The sequence below is a fragment of the Rattus rattus genome, chromosome 12 (assembly GCF_011064425.1).
Source record: "Rattus rattus isolate New Zealand chromosome 12, Rrattus_CSIRO_v1, whole genome shotgun sequence".
Classification (NCBI taxonomy): Eukaryota; Metazoa; Chordata; class Mammalia; order Rodentia; family Muridae; genus Rattus; species Rattus rattus.
In genome coordinates, this window is record NC_046165.1 from 54,479,030 (window position 1) to 54,503,524 (window position 24,495).

The 24,495-nt window shown below is 46.7% G+C and overlaps 1 protein-coding gene across 1 annotated transcript in view; it reads right to left on the reverse strand.

Annotated features, from left to right (window-relative positions):
• Nucleotides 1-13,115, reverse strand: part of Pebp4 (phosphatidylethanolamine binding protein 4) — a 204,662-nt gene extending 191,547 nt beyond the window's left edge. The window contains exons 1-3 of the mRNA XM_032917374.1: nt 13,095-13,115; nt 12,216-12,418; nt 9,359-9,485 (exon numbers count right to left, since the gene is read on the reverse strand). Of these exons, the coding sequence (XP_032773265.1) occupies nt 9,359-9,485; nt 12,216-12,418; nt 13,095-13,115 (351 nt within the window). The remainder of the gene's footprint in view (nt 1-9,358; nt 9,486-12,215; nt 12,419-13,094) is intronic.
• Nucleotides 13,116-24,495: the final 11,380 nt, after the last annotated feature.

The window sequence follows — 24,495 nt, forward strand, 5'->3', positions numbered from 1 at the left end:
ACACAGGCCTAGATACATACCCACATGTCATTCTATCCCTGCAGATCTAAAAAGCAGCAAAGATTTGCAGGGTCCTCGATCTGTTCATATTCCTGCATGCCTGGTCTATGTTCTTGTCCCTTGGTTAAGGCACTGGACATTTCTGAAATCATCCTAGCTCGTATGAAAAGAGAAGTGATTGCTTCCTGTCCTGACTTCTTCCCTGAACCTGGGAAGTCGTTTGGTCACCTAGTAGGCCTGTATTGTTTCCATTACTCTGGGCCTCACAGGCTCAGGGAAATAGCAGAGGCGGGGGGGGGGGTGCAAACTTACAGCAAGAGGTAGTTTTTGGGCCACGTGGAACACCCTCTGTGTGGAGCACCCTCCATGTGACCCTCTCCTCACGAGGAAGTAAGAAGGCTAGACATGAGCTCAATTCTAGACTCTCTTATTGTAGCTGAGGCCTCTTCCTGTGCCTCAGTCTCCTAGACTCTACTGCCAGAGCCGACAGCGCAGAGCCCGGCACGTGGAGGAGGGCTGGTGAATGTCTTCACATAAACGTCTGTGCATAGTGGGAATGGAAAGATATCGGGAACAGAGAAGGACTTAGAAGCCAGGGCCTCAGCACTTTGGCCTGCATGCCACACGAAAATAATGTCTCCCAGGTTACAGTGAGACTTGGAGGTGGTCTGGGGGTAGCAAGACAATGGGTACAAGGCTCTAGGTCAAGGTGTGGCCCCTCCGACAGGGTCTTATGTAGCTCAGACTGACCTTGAACTCATGTTACTAAGGATGACTTGGAACTCATCCTTCTGCCTCTGTTTCCAGAGGAGTGCTGAGATTATAAACACACCACCGTGCTTGGTTTTGTTCAGTGCTAGGGATCAGACCCAGGCCTTTGTGCATTCTCGGCAAGAACTCTACCCACTAAGCTACACCCCACCCCTCCAGCCCACACTTCTCTTAAGGGATCTGGGGAGACACCCTCTGCCTCTCTAGGCCTCTTAGAGCCCCACACCTGTCCAGCCTGTCTATGGGGACTGATGTAAGATAAGAAATGTGAAATTATAGTACGGCACAGAACACACAGCAAAGACTGTCATAACAAGGGAAAGTGCTTTGAAAATTGTGACGCTTACCCTGTTATTACTGAGGGACAAAACTCCCAGTGGCCTGCACTCTGCTCCATATCGAAGCATGAATCTCACCTCACCAGAACTACCTGTGATCTGTGATTGTTTCTTTCCCAGGCATATAGACATCTCTACCCTAGATACATTTATATTGGAGAGGGGAGGGGGGAGGGAGGGGGGAGGGGGGGAGGGGGGGGGGGGGAGGGAGAGGAGGGGGGGGGGAGGGGAGGGGAGGAGAGGAGAGGGAGAGAGAGAGGAGAAAGAGAAAGAGAGAAGGAGAGAGAGAGAGAGTGCCAGGGGCAGAAGTGAGTGGTCCTCTGTTCACATCAAAGTCTTGGTAGAAATGTCCATTTAAAGGAAAAGTAATCCTCAGGGGAAAACCCAGCCCAGGGCAGTTGACCATTGGCTTGAGCAAAAAGATACCACAGGAGTTCAGATGCCCAATGGCGGCAGAGGCGCTGCCAATCTAAAAAAGTTATGTGCTGAAGGATTCAGCTATGTTATACTCTGGAAAACTGCAAATTTGGAAACAGCGAAAGGATCAGCAGTTGCCAGGCATGTAAGGGGAAGGAGGGACAAGCAAGAAGTGCACTAAGTGTCCTGAGGGCACTGAACTTAACCCTGTCTGGTTACTTTGTAACAGTGGCTGCATGTCATCATGAGGACACAAAGCCATGGCATGGTGGGTGCAACACCAGGTCTGGGTGACATACATGGATATCGACAGCTGTGTGCAGGGGCAGAGGGACAGGGGACATGGGACGGGACAGGTGGACAGGTAGACAGGAGGATGGGGTATGGGGACTGGGGGATAGGAAGACAGGGGGCAGGGAGACATGGGGACAGAGGGACAGGGGGACAGGGGGACCCTTTTGATTTTCTGTTTTGTAATACTGCAAATCGAAAACTAAAGTATAAAGTCTAATAAGAAATCATTTTCCCAGAACTGTGTTCCCTTTTTGCAAAACAGAGGCCTTGAGACTTACCCGGTCTGCTTATGATGCCCATGAGGCTGAGGCTATAATTAGGGTCACACAGACTTCATGATGTACAAGCCCCACACCCCAAAGTGATGGTGTACCCTGGTCCCTGCAGAATGAAAGGAATCTTTAAAGTCAGAGTAACAGACAGCCATTCTTGCTGCACAGCTCTTCTCCTTCCTTCCCCACCACACCCTGCAGGTGTGAACAATAGATAATATACTGCGTCTCTTAAAAATCTGCAAAACCCTTCTCAAGACGCCTCTTCAGATCTGCCTTCTTTCTCTGGTGAGAACGGGCAAGAGCCTCTCTGGCGTTAAAGATGCACATCCTCTGAACAGCAGAGGCTAAGAAGCCTTTGCTGGTGCTCAGCAGACTGCAGTGAATAGATCCTGTACACACAGACACACAGACACACACACACACACACACACACACACACACACACACACACACACACGCTCCTGCCTTTTGTCTCAACCAGATGCAAACCCACTGAACTCTTTGCAAGGTCCCATGTGCCCTCCTGTGCAGCAGCCCACACAGCTGTTCAAAGAGATGCTATTTGATCTGAAAACATCTGCAAGCGCTTCCTCAACCCTTGACTGGGAGCCTCAGCTGAGATCAGACATCAGAAGGCTGTACTCCTGAGCAAGCCGGTTCTTGGGTACTCGCGGTGGCCGCTGTCTTGGAGTCCCCTGGGGTTAGACTCAGGTCTGGCTGGAAGTTCAGTAAGGACTTCAACAAGAAAGATGGTCAGGGGATAAAGAGAACCATGTCAAAGGTCAAGACTGAGGAGTTTACTAAAGTTGCTACCCTGCAGTTTGCTTTATTTTAGTTTCTGTGATGTTTGTTTTTGAGGCTGGCCTCAGACTCAGTGTGTAGCTGAGGATGACCTTGAGTTTTTCCAGCATGATGGGAGTATGCCATCACACCTAGTTTATGGGGTTATATCCCCAGCCCCAGATCCACTGTGGTTGGTTTTTATGGCCCCCATTCAACTTCCTGTGTTTAAGGAGCACACAGTAGTGGTGGTGGACATCCTCGCTATTCTGAGACATCTGGGTAGGGCCAGGGTATGCTGTCTGCATCTCTTGCTCCTGAAACAGGGTCTGGCAAGAGTTGCAGAAAGCAAACCTCCATCAAGGTTAGTTCCAGTGGATGGCTGGTTGGATAAACGGAAATGTGGATGGATAGATGGGTGGAGATGAACGAATGAGTGGCGGGTACGCATGGACAGACCCATGGACCGATGAGTGAATGGTACCCTGAGTCTAGCATAGGCACTAGGGTACGTTCTCAGGGTAGATTTCAGACACAAGGTTGTATATGAAAGATGAGTGGGCCCTGTCTGCTGTCTGGGGTCTCTTATTCCATATTCTAGACAACTGATGACCATGTGGCCTAGGTTGAAGTGGGACACAGACAGGCGGGGCTACTCAGGCTAAGAAGCCAGTGACACCTGAACAGAGTCTCCTAGATGCATATCTCAATCTATGGCTGATGCCCTCTGTCCCCTGGGGTTCAACTCTGCCTGTCAGCACCCCTACATCTACAGCCCTATCCTCATAGGCTCTGGCCTCAAGCCACACAGACACTACAAAGCTGTGCCTTTCTCTAGAACCCTTTGCCTTTCAGACGAGCTGCAAAGTTCCCTATCCCTTCTTATAATTTTGTGCCATTTACGAAGCTCCAGTTAGGTGCTAGTTAGCGAGTAAAGGTCATAGCTCCTCTGGTCCTCCCTAAAACATTGTTTGGTGGTGGCATTCCTGCTGGTGGTCCCCTCACCTTGTCATACATTTCCTTCTGCTCACAGGTTCTAAGCTGATAGGGTTCCCTCCCTTATCTGGGGAAGGTAGGGGACACGGACACCATGACCTCTTCCCACAGCTACTGCCTCTCTCCTCCTTCACCTCCCTTTCCTCTCTTGTCTCACCTAACAGCATGAAGACCCCTCATGTTCTGTGCACAAAGCCCTTCCACTCATTTCCAGGATACGATCCCACATTGTGTCTACACCCTGGAGTTGGGGGTCTGCTGGCTGGATTCCAGCTCACAGGGCCCCCATCCCAGGCTGACAGCTCCTCCTCTCCTCCACTTCCTGGCCCTTCGGGAGTTCCTGCTTCTGGTGGTCCAGTCAATTCCAAGGTGTATGGGGCCAGTTGAAAGCCCTCCTTGTTGATGCCCCTCACTGTCCATTTCTTCCCATGCAAATGTTTCCAACAGGATGATGCTTCCTCTTTCTCCTCCAGTTTGGCATTGTGTTACCTGCTCTACCCTGTCAGAGTGTCCTTTCTGTTGGTCGACTGTTATGAGTAAGTAATTAGCCTACTCCACAATGTCTGCTTCTCATTCTCTCCCTAGTGCCCTCATGAGGGTCACCAAGGACTCCCTTGTGGTTGAGTCCAACACACATTTTTTCCACCACCTGTCTAACCTGACACCTCTAGCCAGCATCCACTAAGCTGCCATATTTACCTGAGAGAGAGGTGTCCTCTATAAATTTCCCTGGGCCTGGGCACTGAAGACCCCTTTTCCCAGATGTCCAGCCCAGTCTTTCTGTCTTACCTCAATCAGACAAGACAGATAAATATGTCAGTCTGCAGCTGTCCCTGATCCACACACAGGGCCCTGTGATGCCTATCGACACAACTGTCTCTAGAGAGCTAAGGTTTCCTTATTCTCCTGCGTGGTGAAGGTGCCTTTCTCAGGATCACTGTGCACCAATGTAGGCTGGGACTGTGCCCAAGGAGACCACATGGAGGCACGATTATAGGCAATGGTGCCTCCATTCTCAAAGGGGATAAGTCAGTTATTCAGCCTCACTCAAACCCTCATGCCCATCTCTCCCCAAAGCCTAGGGTTCCACCCACTCAACCCTTCTCCTGATATCCCCACAGACATAGCCCCTCATGAACCCCACCACTCTGACATCTCCATCACCATGGCATTCCTTCAGGCTCCACTCCCTGCCCCATCTGCTGCCTCCCATGCCTCACCTTCCCACCTGACCTTAATGGCTGCTGTCTGCCCCTCACTAGTCGTGTCCCACACCTACATCCCTCTGCTTTGGGGCTACCTGCTTGCTTCCTCCACTTGCCCTGGAAACTCTTCTATCTTTAAGTCAAGAGAGCTTACATGGCACTGGGAGCACAGAATGTGAATCATCTTAGGTTGCTAACAACATGGTGAGCCAGTGTGGCCACAGACCCTTGAGCACAGTCTACAGTCTACAGTCTACAGTCAGCAGCCCCTGTGAGCGTGTCTACCCTGCCCACCTCTGCCAGGAAGGCCTACTTCCGGGTCCCATAAATCTATCCCTTCCACTAGAAGCCACTTTACCAGGGAATATCTAGAGTTTCTGAAAGCCTGTATGAAATCTTTTGTGCCTGTAGCAGGCCCTGTACTCCTACTCTGTCTGGAAAGAGAAGGCTAGGGAAGGCTGGTGAGATCTGAGAGCCCCTGAAGGCAGTCTGTGGATGCCTGCACCTTTGTGCCTGTCTCCAGATCGTTAGGCCTTAAGAAAGCTGTCTCTACAATGTGGGTGGGTGGGGGGGGTGCTCCCTTGGGGATGGTAACACAGGCTTGCCGCTGCAGACACAGGTGGCAGGGGGATGTGCCTGAGCAGCTCTGGAGAACTTTCAGGGTCCCTTGCATTCAGGATCCTGATTGGCAACTTAAGGGACAGCAGGACAGAGCACTGTGGCTTTTGTTCTATTCCTCTGGTGCAGCACACAGTCCCCACTTAAGGGCAATTTGTTCCTTTCAAAAGGATTCCAGCTGGTTAGATTTAAGGTGAAGAATAGGCCTTAGTCAAGACGCTCCTTAGGGCTTTTCAGTTTTCGATGGCTGGAGAACAGGGATACATTTTCAAATGCCGGCCACTTAATGTTTGTCAGAAGGAACACTAGGGGAGGGAATCCAAGGGGAGAAAAGCACCGGCTAACCAGCCTGCTCTTGGCTCTCAGTTCTCAGCCACAGATGACACGGGAGTCATCCAGTTTCCTAAATTCCTTTGCCTCTTTGACGACACCTGACTCTCTCCACATCCCTTCCTACCTCTCCTTCCCACTCCCAGCCAGTTTCACCCGGGCAGAGAATACTTTCCTGAACCCCTGGTCTTTGCAGCTTTCATTCTGTGCAGAGGACACCACACAGCTTAATGGGCAAGCAGTGGGGCTTACTGTTCATAGCTCAGGCATTAGGAAAGGTTTTCTACATGCCATTCATTTTCACCCATCCATCCATCTATCCACCCACTCATCCTTCCTTCCATCATCCATCCATCCATCCACATGTCCACCCATTATCATCCATGTTTCCACTTACCCAACTCTCTGTCCATCTATATATCTATCCATACACTTATATGTCCATCTATCCATTTATCTACCCACTCATTCATTTATCTAGCCACTCATCTATCCATCTGTCTATTCACCTACTGACCACTCATTGATTCATCCATCTGTTCATCCATCCATCCACTCTCGTTTTTCACTCCTTTCTTACACAGTCATCCAGCACAGAGTCTGCCATGCCAACGGGGACTGCAAGCAATTCAGTGTTTACAAGATGGTCTCTGTGGTACAAGAAGGGGTGCAAATACTCTCTTTAGAAGGCAGGGGAGGGCTGGAGAGATGGCTCAGTGGTTAAGAGCACTGATTGCTCTTCCAGAGGTCCTGAGTTCAAATTCCAACAACCATCTTTAATGAGATCTGATGCCTTCTGCTGGTGTGTCTGAAAAGAGTAATGGTGTACTCACATACGTAAATAAAGAAATCTTAAAAAAAAATTTTTTTTGAAAGAAGAAGAAGAAGGTAGGGGATACTTAGAGAGTTTGGAGCAAGACGTTATCAGCAAGCAAGAATGGAAAGTAAAGTTCAGAGCCAGTAGTCAGGGAAGGCTTCCTGGAGGAGGAAGTAAAGCTCAGAGATGGGAGAAGCCTGTGCAATGGTGTGAAAAGGCAGGGACACCACCCCGCCCCCTGCCCCGAAAGTGATGGGGCAACAGAGACCTGCCCTGTGCCTAAGGCACTCCTGCCAAAACCTCAGAATTTGTTTGGCAGGGTTGGGGTGGGATCTCCCTGGGCAAGTCCTCTGACACTTGCCACTCTGGCGACTTAAATTTAGCCACTTTGAAAATAAGGTGGTGTTTCTGCTCACTGTGTGCCAACACTTGCCTTTTCCCATCAACCCTGGGAACTCTGAGGAAATAACTTCCTCCTCTAGCTGAAGAATCGAGTCTGTTTTACCCACGCCCAGCTTTTGAGGTACCCTGTTCCAATATGGCGCCCTTCCTCTCTGGCTCCACAGGTTTCTCTACAGTTGTCTCGTCCCTGAAACCTTCAAGGGAACTCCAGCCACCACCTTCTGTAAGGATGGTCCCTACTGTCCTTCCCACCCTCCTTTCTGTCTTCACCAGAGAAGCTTGCTTTCAGCATCCCCTCCTCCAAATCCCCCTCAGAGCCTTTGGAAGTGATTGGCCACTGGAGCCCACAACCCTTCTTCTCACAAGCAGCTCCTGATGATCCTCTGGGGATCTAGCTTAGAGAACAGGAGCCACCGTTTGGTCTGGGGACTAGCAGGAGGTCATGCAGTAAGGATCCTAGTGCTTACCACTTACCCCTCTACAAAAGCAAATGCTCAGTTCACAGGCTTGATGAGAGAATTGAATGGACTGGCGGGATAAATAGGAGGCAACATGAAGGGCCACACAGTGCAACCTTTACAATCCCCCTGGCTTCACCTTCTCCTGAGTCTGTTATGTTTCAGAAAGCATCAGGGCTGTACTAGTACCTCACCCCAGAACATCTATTAAATCCAGTGAAATCAGGCTCCTAACTGCTCTCCAGTTCCTCTCTCCAGGGAGGTCAGGAACTTGGCAGTCTACACCTCCATCTAGTGGGCCCCTGAGCAATAGCAACAGAGCTGGAGACTCCCTTGGGATTGATGAACTAATAAATTGCAGTGGAGCCAAAGGTCCCATCCTACAGGGATATGCTGGTTTCCATAGAATGTGATGGGCCGCTGTTGGGGTGGGGCTGGAATCTTGCCCAGTGTGGCAGCAGTAGCTGTCCTTTCTCTGTTCCTCTTGACTCCCCATAGGTATGACACTGCCTGAGGTCTTCTGTGAGAAGGGTCGGGGGGAGGGGGGGGAGGAAGTATTGCTGCTCAGTCTCCTGGAGGGAATACTGCACATTGGAAAGGCTGTGTATTGTCACAATTGCACTCAGGAAAGGTTAGTCAGTCAGCACAGTTCCCTATATCAGCCATATCAACTGCGAGATATCACATTTGATCTCCAATAGTGAAAACACTTGGAGGGAGACAGACAAGCCAGACCTACCCACGTGCATGAGCAATCCTGGTGATGCTGTTGTCTAGGTTACCTGTTTTGCCAGGTCTGTCATGCCTCACCACAATGTGCCTGACCAGGGTGGCACAGGGCCTCTTGGGGCTGCACTGGGGAGGAGCAAGATCCCTGTAGTCCCTTCCTGCCCTACTGCACAGAAGGGTCAGCACCTTCTATCTATCCATTTGTGACTTGCCATATAACAGCCATGTCACTTCTGAATGCTAGTACTCCCTGCCTAGCAGTGAACAGGGGACCAGCCTCAGCCATTTGATGCTTTGTGGGCACCATCTGGGCCAGGAGACAACAAAAGGAAAACAACAACCAGAAGAAAGAAATAGGAGACTTCCCTACTTCCCTGTTTCCCGTTTGCATGGCCTATCCCCAAGCTTTCTGGACCGTCAAGCTCAAGGAGGTTTCCAGAACAGGTATCAACAATTATTTCCCAGGAAAAGAAGTAGTTGGTCCCAATTCCTAAAACTCTCTGGTGTTCTGTTTTAGATAATTTTAAATACCAGAAGGACACATTTCATTCTGCAAGAATCCAGGGCTTCAGTCGTGGGTCGACTGTGGGAAAGACACAACCTCTAAGCCGATGGTTCTCAACCTGTGCATCACAACCTCTTTGGGGGAGTGCCAAATGACCTTTTCACAGGGGTCACCTAAGACCATCTGCATATCAGATATTTACATTAGGACTCATAGCAGTAAAAATTACAGTTATGAAGTAGCAACAAAAATAATGTTATGGTTGGGAGTCAGCACATGAGGAACTGTACAAAGGATTAGGATTAGGAAGGTTGAACACCACCGTTCCAGGCTGTAGCTGCCTGAATCCTGCGAACCTGGCCCTGGGGAGCTAAAGGCAAGTTGGGGCCCCACATTCTCCTTCAGCCAACACAGTTCACTCACATCCAAAGCCCCGTGGAACTTGACTATCGGCGACTGCCACGTCATGATCTTCCGTCTGTACTGATTACACTGAGGAACAATTTTACAGCTGATGTTCCCCATCTCCATGTAGAAAACTTCAAGGTTCCTATGGAGAGAGGGGGCAGTCGTTTCAGGCTGGGGTTTCAGCCAATCCTGAGGTTCGCAGGGCTACTGCAGTCCAGCCCAGTGCCACTGGGCATGCAAAATTGAGTTGAGTTAAATTCTACACCTGACACCCGCCAGCTGTCTAACCCAAGAGCTGTGTGACTGAGACCTGATGCTTTTCTCCTAGGTCTCCTTGCCTGAGACAGGGACAGTGACTATCTCATGGGTCTGGTGTGAAGACACAGCACTGGTCAGTGGGGAGGGCCAAACCTGGTATGCTGTGAGTAGCCCAGGAAAAATAAGTGTCATCCTTAGTATACCAGAGATCGGCTCCAGGATCCATGGACACTCTGAGATGTATGAATCCCTCAAGAAAGTGGTATGATATCTGCATTAACACACATACACACACACACACACACACACACACACACACACACACACACACACAGGTCTTTCTGTGTACAGATCATTTTGGTAGTGTTTATGATACATACAGCAAAACTGCTGCATGGTGGTACCCTGTAGGAAATGAAGTCAAAGGGCTGTGCATGCTCAATGCCTAAGCCATGTGTGTGTGCAAGTGTATGCATATGCGTGTGCATGTGTATGCTTGTGTATGTGTGTATATCTATGTATGTGTCTACACGTGTGTTGTTTATGTGTATGCATGTGTATGTGCATACATATCTGTATGTATGCATGTGTGTACGCATGTGTGACTGTATGGTAACCAGGGACTTGTACACACCAGGCAGGGATGGGTTTGCTTTTTCAGTTCTATCCACAGCAGCATTCTAAAGACTACTTGGCTTACTTCTGCCTCTGCTACTATTCATTGCAGGTAGCAAGATGTGAGGAGACAGAGAGGACTTTCTCAAACAAAAGAGAGACAGTCTACACATGGCAAGGACTTGGAAAAACTGAGGGTTGGAAGGAGGTCAATTGAAGACAGAGGGGCCTCCCAACCCTGTACTGTATGGGGTCACTGAAAGGGTTAAGCGATTAGTGTCAGTAGCCCTGTTTGGTGAACAGGCTCAGAGCTAGAGAAACTGTTTGCCATGGGCTCTGGGGAATAGTTCTATCTTCTTGTTGGCCACCCTTCTCCAAAGGGCATTACCAGCCCAATGTGTGAAGGCAACATGCTGCTTCACATAAGAAGATACATCAAGGAGCACGGGTGGGTGACAAGGTATTGATAAACTTACAGACTCATAAAAATGCTTTTAATTAGAGAGAACTTGTGATTGTCTTGTGCAGTTCCTTAAGCAAAATGAGGGGAAATGGGCTAAAGTTAAAGAAGAGAGCCCTAGGCCTGGGGGGGGCGCTCTGAAGGTCTGACATCTTCCCCTAGGCCTGGAGGTGGAGGGGGAGATGCTCTGAAGGGCTGACATCTTCCTCATGGCTTTGGAAGACGTTCCCATCATGGGGAAGCAGCCCAGGACTATCGGTGCGCGTTTACTGCAGCCCTGGAGGGTATAAAACAAAGCCAGATGGATAACCACAACTCTTTCACTTCTGAGATCAAGCCTACATTCTGCCAGATGTAGCCACAACCTTGTCCCCCAAATCTTTCTTAATGATAATTTATCTCCACTCGAAACAGAAGTAACATTTCTCCTTTATGGATTCCTGCCCCTTAAGCACTAAGTCCAACATTCCAGAATTCTCTGCCAGACTTCACAAGAGGAACGGGCTCCCTAGTCAAGGCTAGAAGCTGAGTTAAGCAGGACTCCTCGGGAGAGACCCAGCACAGAGGTATTGCTCAATCCTCAGGGCTGACATGTCCATGCTGTGTCTTCTTTTCCAAGGCCACCTGTCACAAAGGTCTTGTGGTTTGAATGAGAAATGTCCTCTAGATATGAGCCCTCCTGTTTTGACTACTTGGTCTCTCACTGCTGTTAGGAAATGTCCTAGTTTTCTTTTGGTTGCTGTGGTAAAGCACTGACTAGACCAGCTTGGGAGAGGAAAGGATTTATTTCATCTTAACACTTTGCAGTCCATTGTGGAGGAAGCCAAGGCAGAAACCTAGAGGCAGAGACAGAAGCAGAATCCAAGGAGGAGCGCTGCTTATTGGCTTGTTTTCCAAGGCTTTCTCAGCTAGCTTTCTTATAAGATAGGACCAGTGCCTAGGGGTGGCACTATCCACAGTAGGCATAGCTCTCCTATATCAATGGTCACTGATGGAGGCAATACTTCTTCCGCGGTGATTCTAGTTTGGCTCAAGTTTTCCTCAGTCACCAACTTGGTATGGGGATGGCAGAAAAGTGAAAAGGAAAAGGGGATGTCAGGGTGGCTCCGGAGACTCAGGTTTCTAACCTGTATACTGTGAAGAGAGTGCAGAATTCCAGGGACTGCAGCTGGACCACCCAGAGTGAGGGGACCTTGTGCCTTCTGAAGGAATGCAGGTAATGCAGCTGGGACCACAGTGCTTGAGGGCTCCCTGGCAAAACACACACAAGCCTACTATTGACAAATTAACCTCTGAGTCTGCTTTTTTTTTTTTTTTTTCCGTTCTGATGCAGCTTTGTCTCAGAAGCCCCAGGGAGGGGGCTTTCTGGTGGGTTTGGATGACTAGCTGTAAATCTACAGGGTCTTCCACTCAGCACTCCCTCTGTTGAGTTGGTCTCCAGACTCTATGGTGGCCTGCTCTCACAAAAGTTGGCTAAGCCAGGGGGCCACTGAATTCTAGATTCACACTCCAGGAGGCCACCCCTTCCCACTTGCCTACCTGCACAGTGAAACATCTTCTTTTGGCAATGGTGGGAGAAAACATCCTCTTTCTCCTCCACCTCCTCCACCTCCTCCACCTCCTCCAGGTTTCCCTCCTCCGTCTGAGTTTGATGTCAATGAGAGGCCCACCCACAGGCCGGCTACAAGGAGGCTCAAGCCAAATGCTGCTGCAATCAGCTTCATTGTCACAGCCCTTGGCGACTAAAAGGAATAACAAAACAAACAAACAAACAAAAACCTGAGGTGATTCTTTGACCCTATGCAGGAGCTCTCCAACCCTCTAAGGCTCTGCTACAGGGATCCTCCTGGTAGCCAGAGCTCTGTCTGAGAGGCACAGCAGTAGAGTGCCAACAGTCTGAGCTCCAGCCATTTGTCTACTACCCAGCTGTATGTACTTAGGGAGGACTTAGACCTGCTCCAAGCTGGACTGTATTTACTGTTCCGGCTGAGGTTCCTCCATAGCAGGACATAACTTTGTTGTCATTCTTCAGGCTGCTAGCTCTGAAGAAGAGTATAAAAAAAAAAAATGCTTGATAAGTAAGTTTAGGGTTCTAGCCTTGGGCTTGAGGGCTGACTCCAGGCTGGAGAGGACTCTGGGTTTAACTGAGGTGTGTGTTTGTGTGTGTGTGTGTGTGTGTGTGTGTGTGTTTATCCTTCAACTGTTCTTTTAAAAAAAGATTTACTTATTTACACTATATATAAGTACACTGTAGCTATCTTCGGACACACCAGAAGAGGGCATCAGATCTCATTACAGATGGTTGTGAGCCACCATACGGTTGCTGGGATTTGAACTCAGGACCTCTGGAAGAACAGTCAGTGCTCTTAACCACTGAGCCATCTCTCCAGCCCTCAATTGCTTTGTTTTATCTCCCACTTTTCTGCTACCTGTGTCCATGGCCTCTGGGCCACCAGAACATCAAGATGGTTGGATAGAGCGCTCCTGCGTGAGAAAGGCTGCTGTGCAGAATGGGGTCCTTACTTAGAGACCAGTTCTAAAATGCCACTTGGGGGACACACCTGGCTATGCCTTGCAGTGTGCTGAGTTCAGCACACTCCCAAAGTAACAGCATCTGAAGAAATGGACAGGGTAGAACTTGAAGGTGAGCAGGAAGAATCTGTCCAAATCTGAGCAGGAAACAAAGGCTCCTAGGCTGAAACATGGCTCATCCTCAAAGTAGCCCTTCAGTGGGGCTTGCAACTCTGATTGGAGTCCACAACAGAGACTGGAGAGGTGTGAGACACTCTGTTGATCCAGGGACTGGGGACTTTGACTCCCACTTTATGCTCTAGTAACTGACAAGCTGATAGGGAGGACTTTTCCTCACTGAGCTATATGGCACCCCCTCTCTAGAACATGTCAAAAGCCCCTGACACCCTTAGCCCTCACTTAGGAAAATAAGATGAGAGGGTATGGGGCCTGATTCTGAGTGGAACTCTTTCCTGCTTCTGCTTCCAGGACCCCAAACTCTAACAGGGAAGCCCTTGTTATGCTTCTACAAACTAAATGAATCCTTAAGTCTCACACTCTGAAGCATGACAAGCACACCTGACTCTCTGCCCTAAGAACTGACTGTCAACACCACCTTAAGAAGGAAAGGAAATGTCAAGCATTGAAAAAGAAGGGGGGTCTTACACTAAGTGCTCATGGGGTAAGCTAACCATTCCTTAGATGCATCAATCCACCCACCCCTCAACTATCTATCTATCTATCTATCTATCTATCTATCTATCTATCTATCTACCATCCATGCACCCACCCATTCAACCTTCTATCTGTCTATCTTCCATTCATCCATCTACACACCCATTCCACTATCTATCTTTATCTCTCCATCCACACATGCATTCATTCACCCATTTATCCATCCATCCATCCATCCATCCATCCATCCATCCATCCCTCTATCTAGTTACATGCCAGGTTATGAGTCAATTGTTGTGCCTGTTCTCACAAAGCTTATAGGTCATCCAGAGCCAGAGGATGGTATTGCCTGGGGAAGATGGCAGCTGAATTCCTGATACCCTTCTCAAACTGGAGAGGGCAGAATAAACTTTACTTTCTTTAACCATCAGGAGATAGCCCACAAGACGGTCATCTAACCCAAGCCTCAATGGAGAAAAGACACAACAGGGACTTTGGACCCACAGATACCCGGGACAAAAATGACAAATTGAAATACAGCTCAGAAGGAGCATCTGGGAGTGAGCTGCTTTGGAAATGAAGATATTCAAAAGAATCTGTGTATAGCAGAATTAAGAAATCCACATCCAGGTCCATATGTGACATCTGCTTTCTTGTAGTCTTATCCCTAGGCTCAGATCAAATCTCAAGCCCAGCCTGGAGATGGTGGAGAGTTGGCAATTTGGGTGAGTCAGGCACTTTGATCATTCAATCTTTATGTCAAATAGAAACTGGGCAGCATCACTCACTCCTAAGATAAACCGAAGGAGACCTAGCCTGAGACATGTATTTGAACAACTGAAAAACCGAAGACAAGAGAAACTCTTGAAAGAAGCAGGAAAAGATGTGACTTGTTCCATATAGAAACCTCAATAACCATTGCCAGTCGACTCCTCGAGAGGAATCTAGGAGGCCAGTCAGAAATGTTATCGTGTTTTTGCAGTGCTAAAACAAGCAACAAACGAACAAACCAACAGTCAACCAAGAACTCAATAATCCAGTAAGTCTACCCTCCAAATGGGATGGAAAAATCAGCCATGTAGCTAGGTAAACAGATGAGGAGGGAATTCTTTATCAGCAGAGTTATATGGCAAGAGATGTGAACCAAATGTTCAGGTAGAAATAAAAACAAGATAAATTAGATGAAAAATAGATATGAAGTTACCCATCAGAGACAAAAATAAACAAAAATAAAGGTTTGTTATTTCCATGTTAATGTGTAACTTCCCTTTTAAAGACAAGCTTTAGGGGTTGGGATTTAGCTCAGTGGTAGAGCGCTTGCCTAGCAAGCACAAGGCCCTGGGTTCAGTCCCCAGCTCGAAAAAAAAAGGAAAAAAAAAAAAAAAAAGGACAAGCTTTAAAGACAATAGATATGAGGAATCATAAATATTTACCAGCAGGTAAACAGTGCCTAAAGGTATAAATCATCACATCAGCAACATAAAAAAATGGAAGACAACACAGAGCTCTATAGAAACATGTTTTTTATAAATAATCTAAGTTATACCACATCTATTCAAGTTGGATTATGATAGCTTTTAAAAGTCTTATGTCATCCACATGACAACCACAAAGTCAGTCTGTACATTATACCCAAAAGGAGATTAGAAGTTGATCAAATGCTTCACCTCCAAAAAAACTCAATTGGTCACATGGAAGAGTGGAAATGGGGTAGGGGAAGCTAAAAACAAATTTTTAAAAATGGTCAAGCAAGTCATCAACTATCAGTAACTACTTTAAATTTAAATTGCCCAAGCGTCCCAGTCAAAACTTGCAGGAAAAAGTTACAGATTGGCAGGTTAAAGAGAACACAATTTTACTCTAGTGTGATAATATACACCTTGAAAGAGGCAGGACGATCTTTGTGAGTTCAAAGCCATCCTGGTCTACATAGCATGTGTCTAGGCCAACCAGAGATACACAGTGAGATCATGTCTCAAAACAAACAACTTCCACCACCACCCATGGGCCTGGAGAGAGGGCTCAGTGGTTAAGAGTGCATGCTGCTTTTGCAGAAGACAGGGGTTTTGGGTCTTGGTAACCACATGTGGCAGCTAACAATTGACTGCAACTCTAGTTACAGATGTTCCAGCACCCTCTTTAGATCTCCACAAGCACTGCCTGCATGTTGTGTGCATACACTCAGGTAAAATAGCCATACACATAAAGAGTCAATTCCCCAAGAAGGTTGATATCATCAGGCTATGTATGCTTGGGTGTTAGAAGCTCTGTTTCTTGTGACTGTGTTGAAAACTAGAAAATGCAGAACCTGGGCTCAAGAGTTGACTCAGTGGTTAAGGACACTCATTGTTTCCAAAGACCTAGGTTTTTTTTTTTTGTTTTTTTTTTTTTTTTTTTTTTCTTTTTCGGAGCTGGGGACCGAACCCGGGGCCTTGCGCTTCCTAGGCAAGCGCTCTACCACTGAGCTAAATCCCCAACCCCAAGACCTAGTTTTGATCTCTAGCACCCACATGGAAACTTATCACCTCCTCAGACACCAAGAACATATGTGATGCACAGAGGCAGACAAGTCTAAAACTGAAGAGAGGGAGGGGGGGGGGGAGAGAGAGAGAGAGAGAGAGAGAGAGAGGGAGAGGGAGAGAGAGAGCGAGAGCGAGCCACAGTCTAGCATGGCGGTACTTGTCTATAATTTCAGTACTTGGTGGAAATTGAGGCAGGAAGATCACTGGGACTACAACAATGAGTTCTAGACCTGCCTAGGTTACATATAGAGACCCTTTTTCAATAAACATTTAAACAACAAGAAAATCAAAACAAAACAAACAAAAAACACCAAGGAAATCAAAGATGGAAGAGACTATTAAGAAGTGCTTTAGTGACTAAGGGTCCAATCCTGGGAAGGAGCTAGTGGTCCCTATTATAAACAGTGACTCTCTGGCTTCTTGCTTTAGGTGATCTCTATGTCTTGCACTGGATCGACCATTTTGGTGCCACGTGATGCAGCCAGGGGGTTGTTGGTACCATGCTCTTGTACCGACAAAATTATAAGCTAAATAAACCCCCATTTCTTTATAAAATAACTACCCTTGAGTATTTTCTGTTAGCCACAAACAAAAACACATTAATATAAAGATATAACAATTGTAGATATATATCCACTAAGCATCAGCAATCTGAACTATGTGAAGTTTGCAAACACTGGCAGATTTAAATAGAGAAATGGGTAACTTGGTAACAGTTGAAGAACTCAATAGTATACTTTAGCTTTTTTAAATTTTATGTATTTATTCTGGGGGGGGGCGTGCACAGACCATGGCATACATGTGGAGGTTTGGGTTTTTTTTAAAGATTTATTTATTTGTTTTATGTAAGTACACTGTACACTGTCATGGTCTTAATGACACACCGGAAAAGGGTGTAGGATCCCATTACAGATGGTTGTGAGCCACCAAGTGGTTGCTGGGAATTGAACTCAGGACCTCTGGAAGAGCAGCCAGTGCTCTTAACCACTGAGCCATCTCTCCAGCCCCACATGTGGTGGTTAAAGGACAATTTATGGGAGTTATTTCCTTTTACCTCCCAGGTCCTGGGAATTAAACCCTGATCGTTAGGCTTGGCTCCGCAGTAAGTGTCTTTACCTATTGGGCCATTCCGGTAAAGACATAGAGGATCTGAACAATACTATAAACCTATGGAATGAATCAAGATAAACCTAACAGCCCACTCAATGAAATGATAATGACCGTGTTCCAAAATTAAACACAGGGAACATTTTCCTATGTACTGTGTTAGGACACAACAGCAAGTCTTAATGGATATAAATTGTGGGACTCATACAGCCTGTGTTTTGGATTCTGTGGAGTGAGACTAGAAAATAACATGATCAAAGTTGGAGACCTCAGTACTCTCCTGAAAGGGTAGTGGGTAAAGGTGCTTGGTGCAAGCCTGAAGAAGAAATACTGGAAACATCCCAAACAGGTTGAAATGAAATAGCATACATTTTTGGCAATGCTGGGAATCAAACCCAGGGTCTCACACATGCTAGGGAAGTCATCTATCACCAAAGGATATCCCTAGTCCATCAACAGCACATCATTAAACCGACAAAGAAGAGATTATTAGAGAACTCAGAGGATAACCAGAGAGAAATGAAGTTAAAACACAATATACCAAAGTAGATGGGATACAGAGAAAGCTGGAAGTGATCTCAGATCACTGAAAACAGGAACATTAAGATAATGAATGTGGGGCTGGAGAAATGGCTCAGAGGTTAGGAGCACTGACTGCTCTTCCAGAGGTCCTGAGTTCAATTCCCAGCAACCACATGGGGGCTCAACGACCATCTATGAGAGCTGGTGCCCTCTTCTGACCTGCAGGTGTACATAATAAAAATATCTTAAAAAAAAAAAAAAAGATAATGAATGTGATGTTGTGGTGCCTTTAATGCAGAGCAAGCAGAGGTAGGTGAATCTCTGAGTTCAAGGCCAGCCTGTTCTACAAAGAAACCCTGTATTGAAAAAGAAAGAGAGGTGGGGAAGGGGGAGGGAGGGAGGAAAGGAAGTGGGAGGAGAAAGAAAAGGGAAACAAAGAAAAGAAAACAGTGAAGGAACTGGAAAGAGAGCACCATAGTTAGAAAAACATATTGATCTTCCAAAATTTTGGGCAACTCACAACCACCTGTAATTCTAGCTCCAGGATATTTGGTGCATGTACAATATTCACATAAATGTTTGGTACATACTCACATAAATGTTGTTTTAAAGCAGGACATGCTTACATCAAAAAAGAAACTGAGGGTTGCATGTGTGTGTGCATGCCTTTAATCCCAGTATACAGGAGGCAGAGACAAAAAAAATCTCTGTGAGTTCAAGGTTAGACAGTCAACATAGAGAGTTCAAGCCACAATACATACATTGTGGTCTAATGATATCCAATAAAGATACTAAGAACACAAAACAGAAACCACCATGTCAACACATGGGGATTGCTAGCTATAACGCCAGATAACCCCATGCCAAAGAACATACCATACATAAAAATGGAGTCACAGTGAGTCACAACTTTAAATCTTAGAACAACTATAGAACTCAGAAGAAAACACAGGAGGAAACTGTCATAGGATTGCAAGGACTTAGCAATGACATAACATTTTTTTTTAATGCCAAAAAGCACAAGGACCGGAAGCAAAAGAGACAAGCCAGATGTCAACAAAATTGGACCTCACTTTCTTCTTCTAAGGACAGACTCAATCTGTGAGTCCCCATATTTCCAAGGGTGGGAAGAGACAGGGTTATTTTTGTTGTTGTTGTTTTGTTTGTTTTGTTTTGTTTTCCTGTTTCACAGAAGGAATGAGGAGGCCACAAAAGAAGGAAATGTGGACCTGGAGAAATGGCCCAGGAGTTAGGAGTGCTTGCTACTCTTGTAGAGGATGGACATTTGGTTCCCAGCACCCACAACTGCCTATGATGCCAGCTAGGGGTTACAACGCCTCTTCTGACCTCTATGGATGCCCACACACACATGATATATACAGGCATACACATAAATTAAAATGAAAATATTCTAAGGAAGGAAGCATGCTAAGAGACTGTCAGATTGAGCCTTGCTAAGGTCACTTGTGCTCTTTGCCTAGCCCAGAGCCCCAGCAATTGGAAACATTCCAGTGCTCTCTACAGAGACGATTAGAGAAGTGTTTATGCTCAGAGACAAGCACTTAGAAATGCTACAAATGATGTATTCAAATCACATGATGATGGAGGGCTTAGAAAATGTTATCCTTGACACTAATTTCTGTCAGCTCTCTAGGCCAAGTTTCTGCATCTCAGTCTCTCTGCTTTTTAAACTCTGGCTTGTGGAAAGTCCCTATGTCACACCAGGAGCCAAAAGTGCATCTTCACTTACCCGGCCTAAGGCATTATATATTGGATTGCCTCCGCCCTCTCCTGGGGGAACTTGATCCGTTTTGAAGCTGACAGAGGTCCCTTCAGGGTACCCTCACTGTATTTGTCTAATGGGATGAAGATTAACTGGTATTGAAGACCTATAATTCTTAGAGAATGTTTGCAGAGGGAGCACAGGACAGGGGAAGCAGTTGGCTGTTGGGGAGGCAGTTGGAGAAAGTTCCAGAGAAGTTCCAAAGACGTGCTTTTAGTTTCGATGGGAGAGGATAGGAAAAGAAGTGTGGGAGAGGTTGCTGTCCTCCAAAGGATTCCAAGGTGGAGAGCGGGAACTTCAGGAGCAGTTCTTTCTCCCTTCCTCTTATATTTCAAGGGACACTATAGATGCAGGAGGAGAGAGCTGCAGATGGATGCAGAAAGTCAAAGAGCTGGATCCAGCATTTAGAGACAGATGAACAGGATCCGAGTAAGCGCAAACTGCAGGAAGGCTCAGACCGAAAGCTTCCTTGGAGCCTTTTGCCTCCCCAACCTGTGTGACCTACAGAAATTTGAACAAAGGATTCGATTCCTGTCTCTACGGGTACAATTGTCCTAAAAATCAGCAAGCTCAGGACAAAACTATTGGTCTTAATAACCACACCTGGATTTACAAATTTAATTCCTTCTACAGAATTCCTTCCAAGAAAAGAAAGGAACCTAATGAATTTGAGAGCAGAGACACTGCAATCTCAATTGCTAGGTAAATGAAGGCAAGAAAGACTTGCAAGATCAAGGCCAGGCTGAGCTACAGAGGGGGTTCAAATTTAGTCCCAGCAACTTAGTGAGATCTTATATCAAAATCAAGCACAAAAAGGTAATTCCAGCACTTGGGAAGCAGAAGCAGGAGGATGTCTGTGAGTATAAGGCCAGCCTGGCCTATAGAGGAAGTTACAGGACAGCCAGAGCTGTCATACAGAGAAGCCCTGTCCCAGAGAACAACTAAAAACTAAGTAATGCATCTCATTGGTAGAGTACTTGCTTAGTGTACATAAAACCCTGGGTTTGACCATAGCATGGAAGGGTGGATGTGTAAATCACATCTCTCAGGAGGCAGAGACAAGAGGATCAAGAAGTTCAAGGTCATCTTCCACTGTATTCAAGGCCAGTCTGAGATATATGAAATATTATTTCAAAATAATATTATAAGGGGTGGGGCTGGGGGGGCTTGGGGTATAGTTCAATTATAAAGCACTTGCTTAATATACCCAAGGCCCTACTTTTTAACCCCCTGTACTGAAAAGGAGAGAACAAGGAAAAAGAGAAAGGAAGAGGAGGAGGAAGAAAGAAAGGGAGGGGAAGAGGGAGGATGGGAGGGAGGGAGAAGTCACTGGAAACTCAAGTACTAGCTGTTAGTTCATTTTCACCCCTAGCTACCCCTGTAATGGCGATCACACTCCAGGAGAATTCTGCCACACTCCCCGAGGGCAAGACTCAGGCATGGTTAGATGCTTCTTAGGAGAATCTGATGAGCTGCCAGCTCCAAGTTGCTATGTTAAGCCTAGGTGAGCAGCAGGCATTTACTTCAAAGGTGCTGAAGGTAGGAAGATGGAAGATGCTGATTCTGCTGCTGCCCGGCTCAAAGCTTAGAATGTTTTACTCAAAATGAAAGAAGACGAAGGGGTAGAGTGTTGCAAACATAACAAAGCAAAGACAGCAGCTCATGAGGTGCCAGTGAGTGCCAGTTCAGTAAGGGCATCCCTTCCAGATAGTCCCTGCTGCCGTCAGGAGTCCTTAGAGCCGGTGATCTACAAAGGAGCCAAGAGGTCTTCACAGTTACTGGCAACCTCCATCACATTTTGGAAGTACCTCGGGAGGAAGCTTCAGGGCAGACATTTCTAACTGCCCCTGCAGTTTCCTGAACCTGTCCTGCAGGAAGGAAAGAACAGATAAACAGACTTCCCATCTCTGCTCTCTGCTCTCTGCCTCCAGGTATCCTGCTCCACTGGATGACTGCGCCACTGAGCCCATTCCAAAGACAGCGATAGTTCATGCTCCAATCTCCTGAGAGGATGTCTAACGTGCACTGCTCTATTCAATCCAGCCCTGTGACCTAGGCCCCTGGTTTGCAGCTGAAAGCTTGGCATTCTTACCAAAGGGTACACAATCAGTGAATGGAAGAGCTGGATTCCAACCCAGATTCTTCTGTGTTCAAAGCCTGTGTGTTACTCCCCCCTGGCTAAACTATCCTTGGCCGCCTGTATTCTCTGTCTTCTCCCCCAAAGGCCTGTGAACACAAATGTCCCTTCCTTGCAACAAGCCGCCAATGTGGTTCACAACTCCTCCAAACTGCAATGGCCACAGATCATGTGGGGGTCCTGTTTCTTGGATGCTCCCCCTGTGTCTTACCCTACTTATCCACTCACTCACTCAACAGACAGTTTCTGGATCCTTTCCAGGCTGGATGCTGCCAGCCTCTGGTGCTTGGATATCTTGCTGTTACATCAACATGGAATTAGAAAGGGGGACAAAATGGTCTGTCTCAGCCAGGTCTGGAATGATGGCTTAGCTGTTTTCTTCTGAGGAAGGTGAGTGAACAACTCGTCAAATGCTAAACATCTTCGAGTCCACCGGATATGCAAAGTAGCAATCTCAGCTTTCCATTCTATTGCCAGGCTGCACAAAGCAGCAGGCAGTTTAATGGGAAAGACAAGCATTTACTAAACCTACCATAAAATGTCAGATACTGTGTCGAGAAGGAACGAAAACTAAATAGCAGAGAACAAGTCCTGAGTTAAAGTGCTGTCACAGGTCAGGGCTAGGCTTAGGGCCATGGTCTCATGGGACTAGAATTGTGCATTGCATAGTGCCTCAATGAGTCTTAGGGGCTGTGTTCTGTAAGTCGTCTGTTCTTTGACAAAGACTAGAACACATTAGCCCCAAGCCCTCATATCTGATCATGTGATTGCTGTACCGAGCAAGGTCAAGGATGGAACACAGTCAAGTCATTAAAGGCAAAATGGTCACCTTACAGCAAGTGTAACCTGTTGAGTGGGAGAGGCCCTAGCCCCTTGTCAGGTTATCCACAAATACCAGCCAAAAAAGCAAAGATCAGGCCAGGGGTAAGGCTGGGGTCTTGATGTTCACTTTGAGATCTCAGAGGAAAACTGAGCATGCCTTCTCACAATCCTTCTCCTGGTATGCCTACTCAGAGAGTGGGCTTGTCAGAGGATGCCTGCTAGGGATGAGTCAGATCTTTGTGCAGTTTATTCTGTCTTCCTTTAGAGGCAACCTTACCTGCGTAATAATTTCCCAAACAGTCCCAAGGCACGCAGGGGAAGTTAGAAGAGACTTGCCATCCTTTGCAGCTTCAGAGGAGAGGGGGATGGAGTGACCTGGAGGCAGATTTCTAATAGAAGAGTAACAATCATTGATGGGATGGGAAGTCTTCTGTTGGGCTCTGTGTGGACTCACAGGGCACCCTTTAGCACAATATCCACACAGGTCACTGCAGAAAGGATTCTACTCTCAAGTAAAGGGCAGATTTGAGGTTCTGGATTTTTAGCCTATGCTCTGTGGAGGAGCTTCAGGAATCTTTGTGTGGGGAGGGAAAGCCAAGTGGCTGGAGCACGGTTCTGTTTTCTGCATTAGGGTTCTATATTAGTTGGTTTTCATGTCACCGTGATTGATAACCTGACAGAAATAAATTATGGGAAATAAGATTTATTTTGGTTCAGGGTTTCAGAAAGTACTAGTCCATCATAGTGAGAAAGACCTGGCAGAGTTACTCAAGTCTGTTGGACCAAAGGCTTAGCAAAAGCAGAAAGAGCTACAATGAAGAATCCAACAAGCTTCAGAGGCTTACCCCTAGTGACCTTGACTTCTGCCAAGCTAGGCCACATCTCCAAAAGACTCCACAGCTTCTTAAAATAGCACAGCAAGTTGAGGAATACACATTCAAAACATGAGTCTATAAAGGACATTTCAGATCCAAATCATAATAGCTTCATTAATAATGACGGAACTGGTAAGGTTTTATGACCAGCCCAATGGGTGGACCAAACAATGAGCAAACTGATAGAAGATCAATATTGAAATCAGTGTACAAAAGGTAACATCCATGGCTTCTTCCATGGTGGATGCCATGACTGGTTTTATGACAATTTAACACAAGCTAGAGTCATCTGAAAGAAAGCCTTCCATAAGATCCAGCTGTAAGGCATAATTAGTGATTGATGGGGGGAGGGCCCAGCTCATTGTGGGTAGAGCCATCCCTAGGTTCTATAAGGAAGCAGGCTGAGTAAGCCATGGGGCAGCCCAGTAAGCAGCATCCCTCCATGGCCTCTGCATCAGCTCCTGTTTCCACGTTCCTACTCTGAGTTCCTGTCCTGACTTCCTTTGATAATGAACAGTGATATCAAGGGTAAGGCAGATTAAACCCTTTCTTCCCTAAGTTGTTTTGGTCATGGTGTTTTATCACATCGATAGTAACCCTAACTAGGACAGTGAAAGAGGCATCTTCAAATAAACTTCTACCAAACAGAATTTTGTCCTGTGCCTAGGAAACTGATGCTTTGTGACAACTAAGGTTCTTCGTCCAGGCTCCAGGACAAGTTACCCTCTATGTCTCATCAAAACACCGTCAACCTCTTTGTCCCTCCTCTTCACCGTTGGTGACGTCCAGATTCACTGTCCTTTCTACTCTGATCTTGGCATTTATAGATAAATCTAGCACCACGGGTCTGAGATACAGCACACTC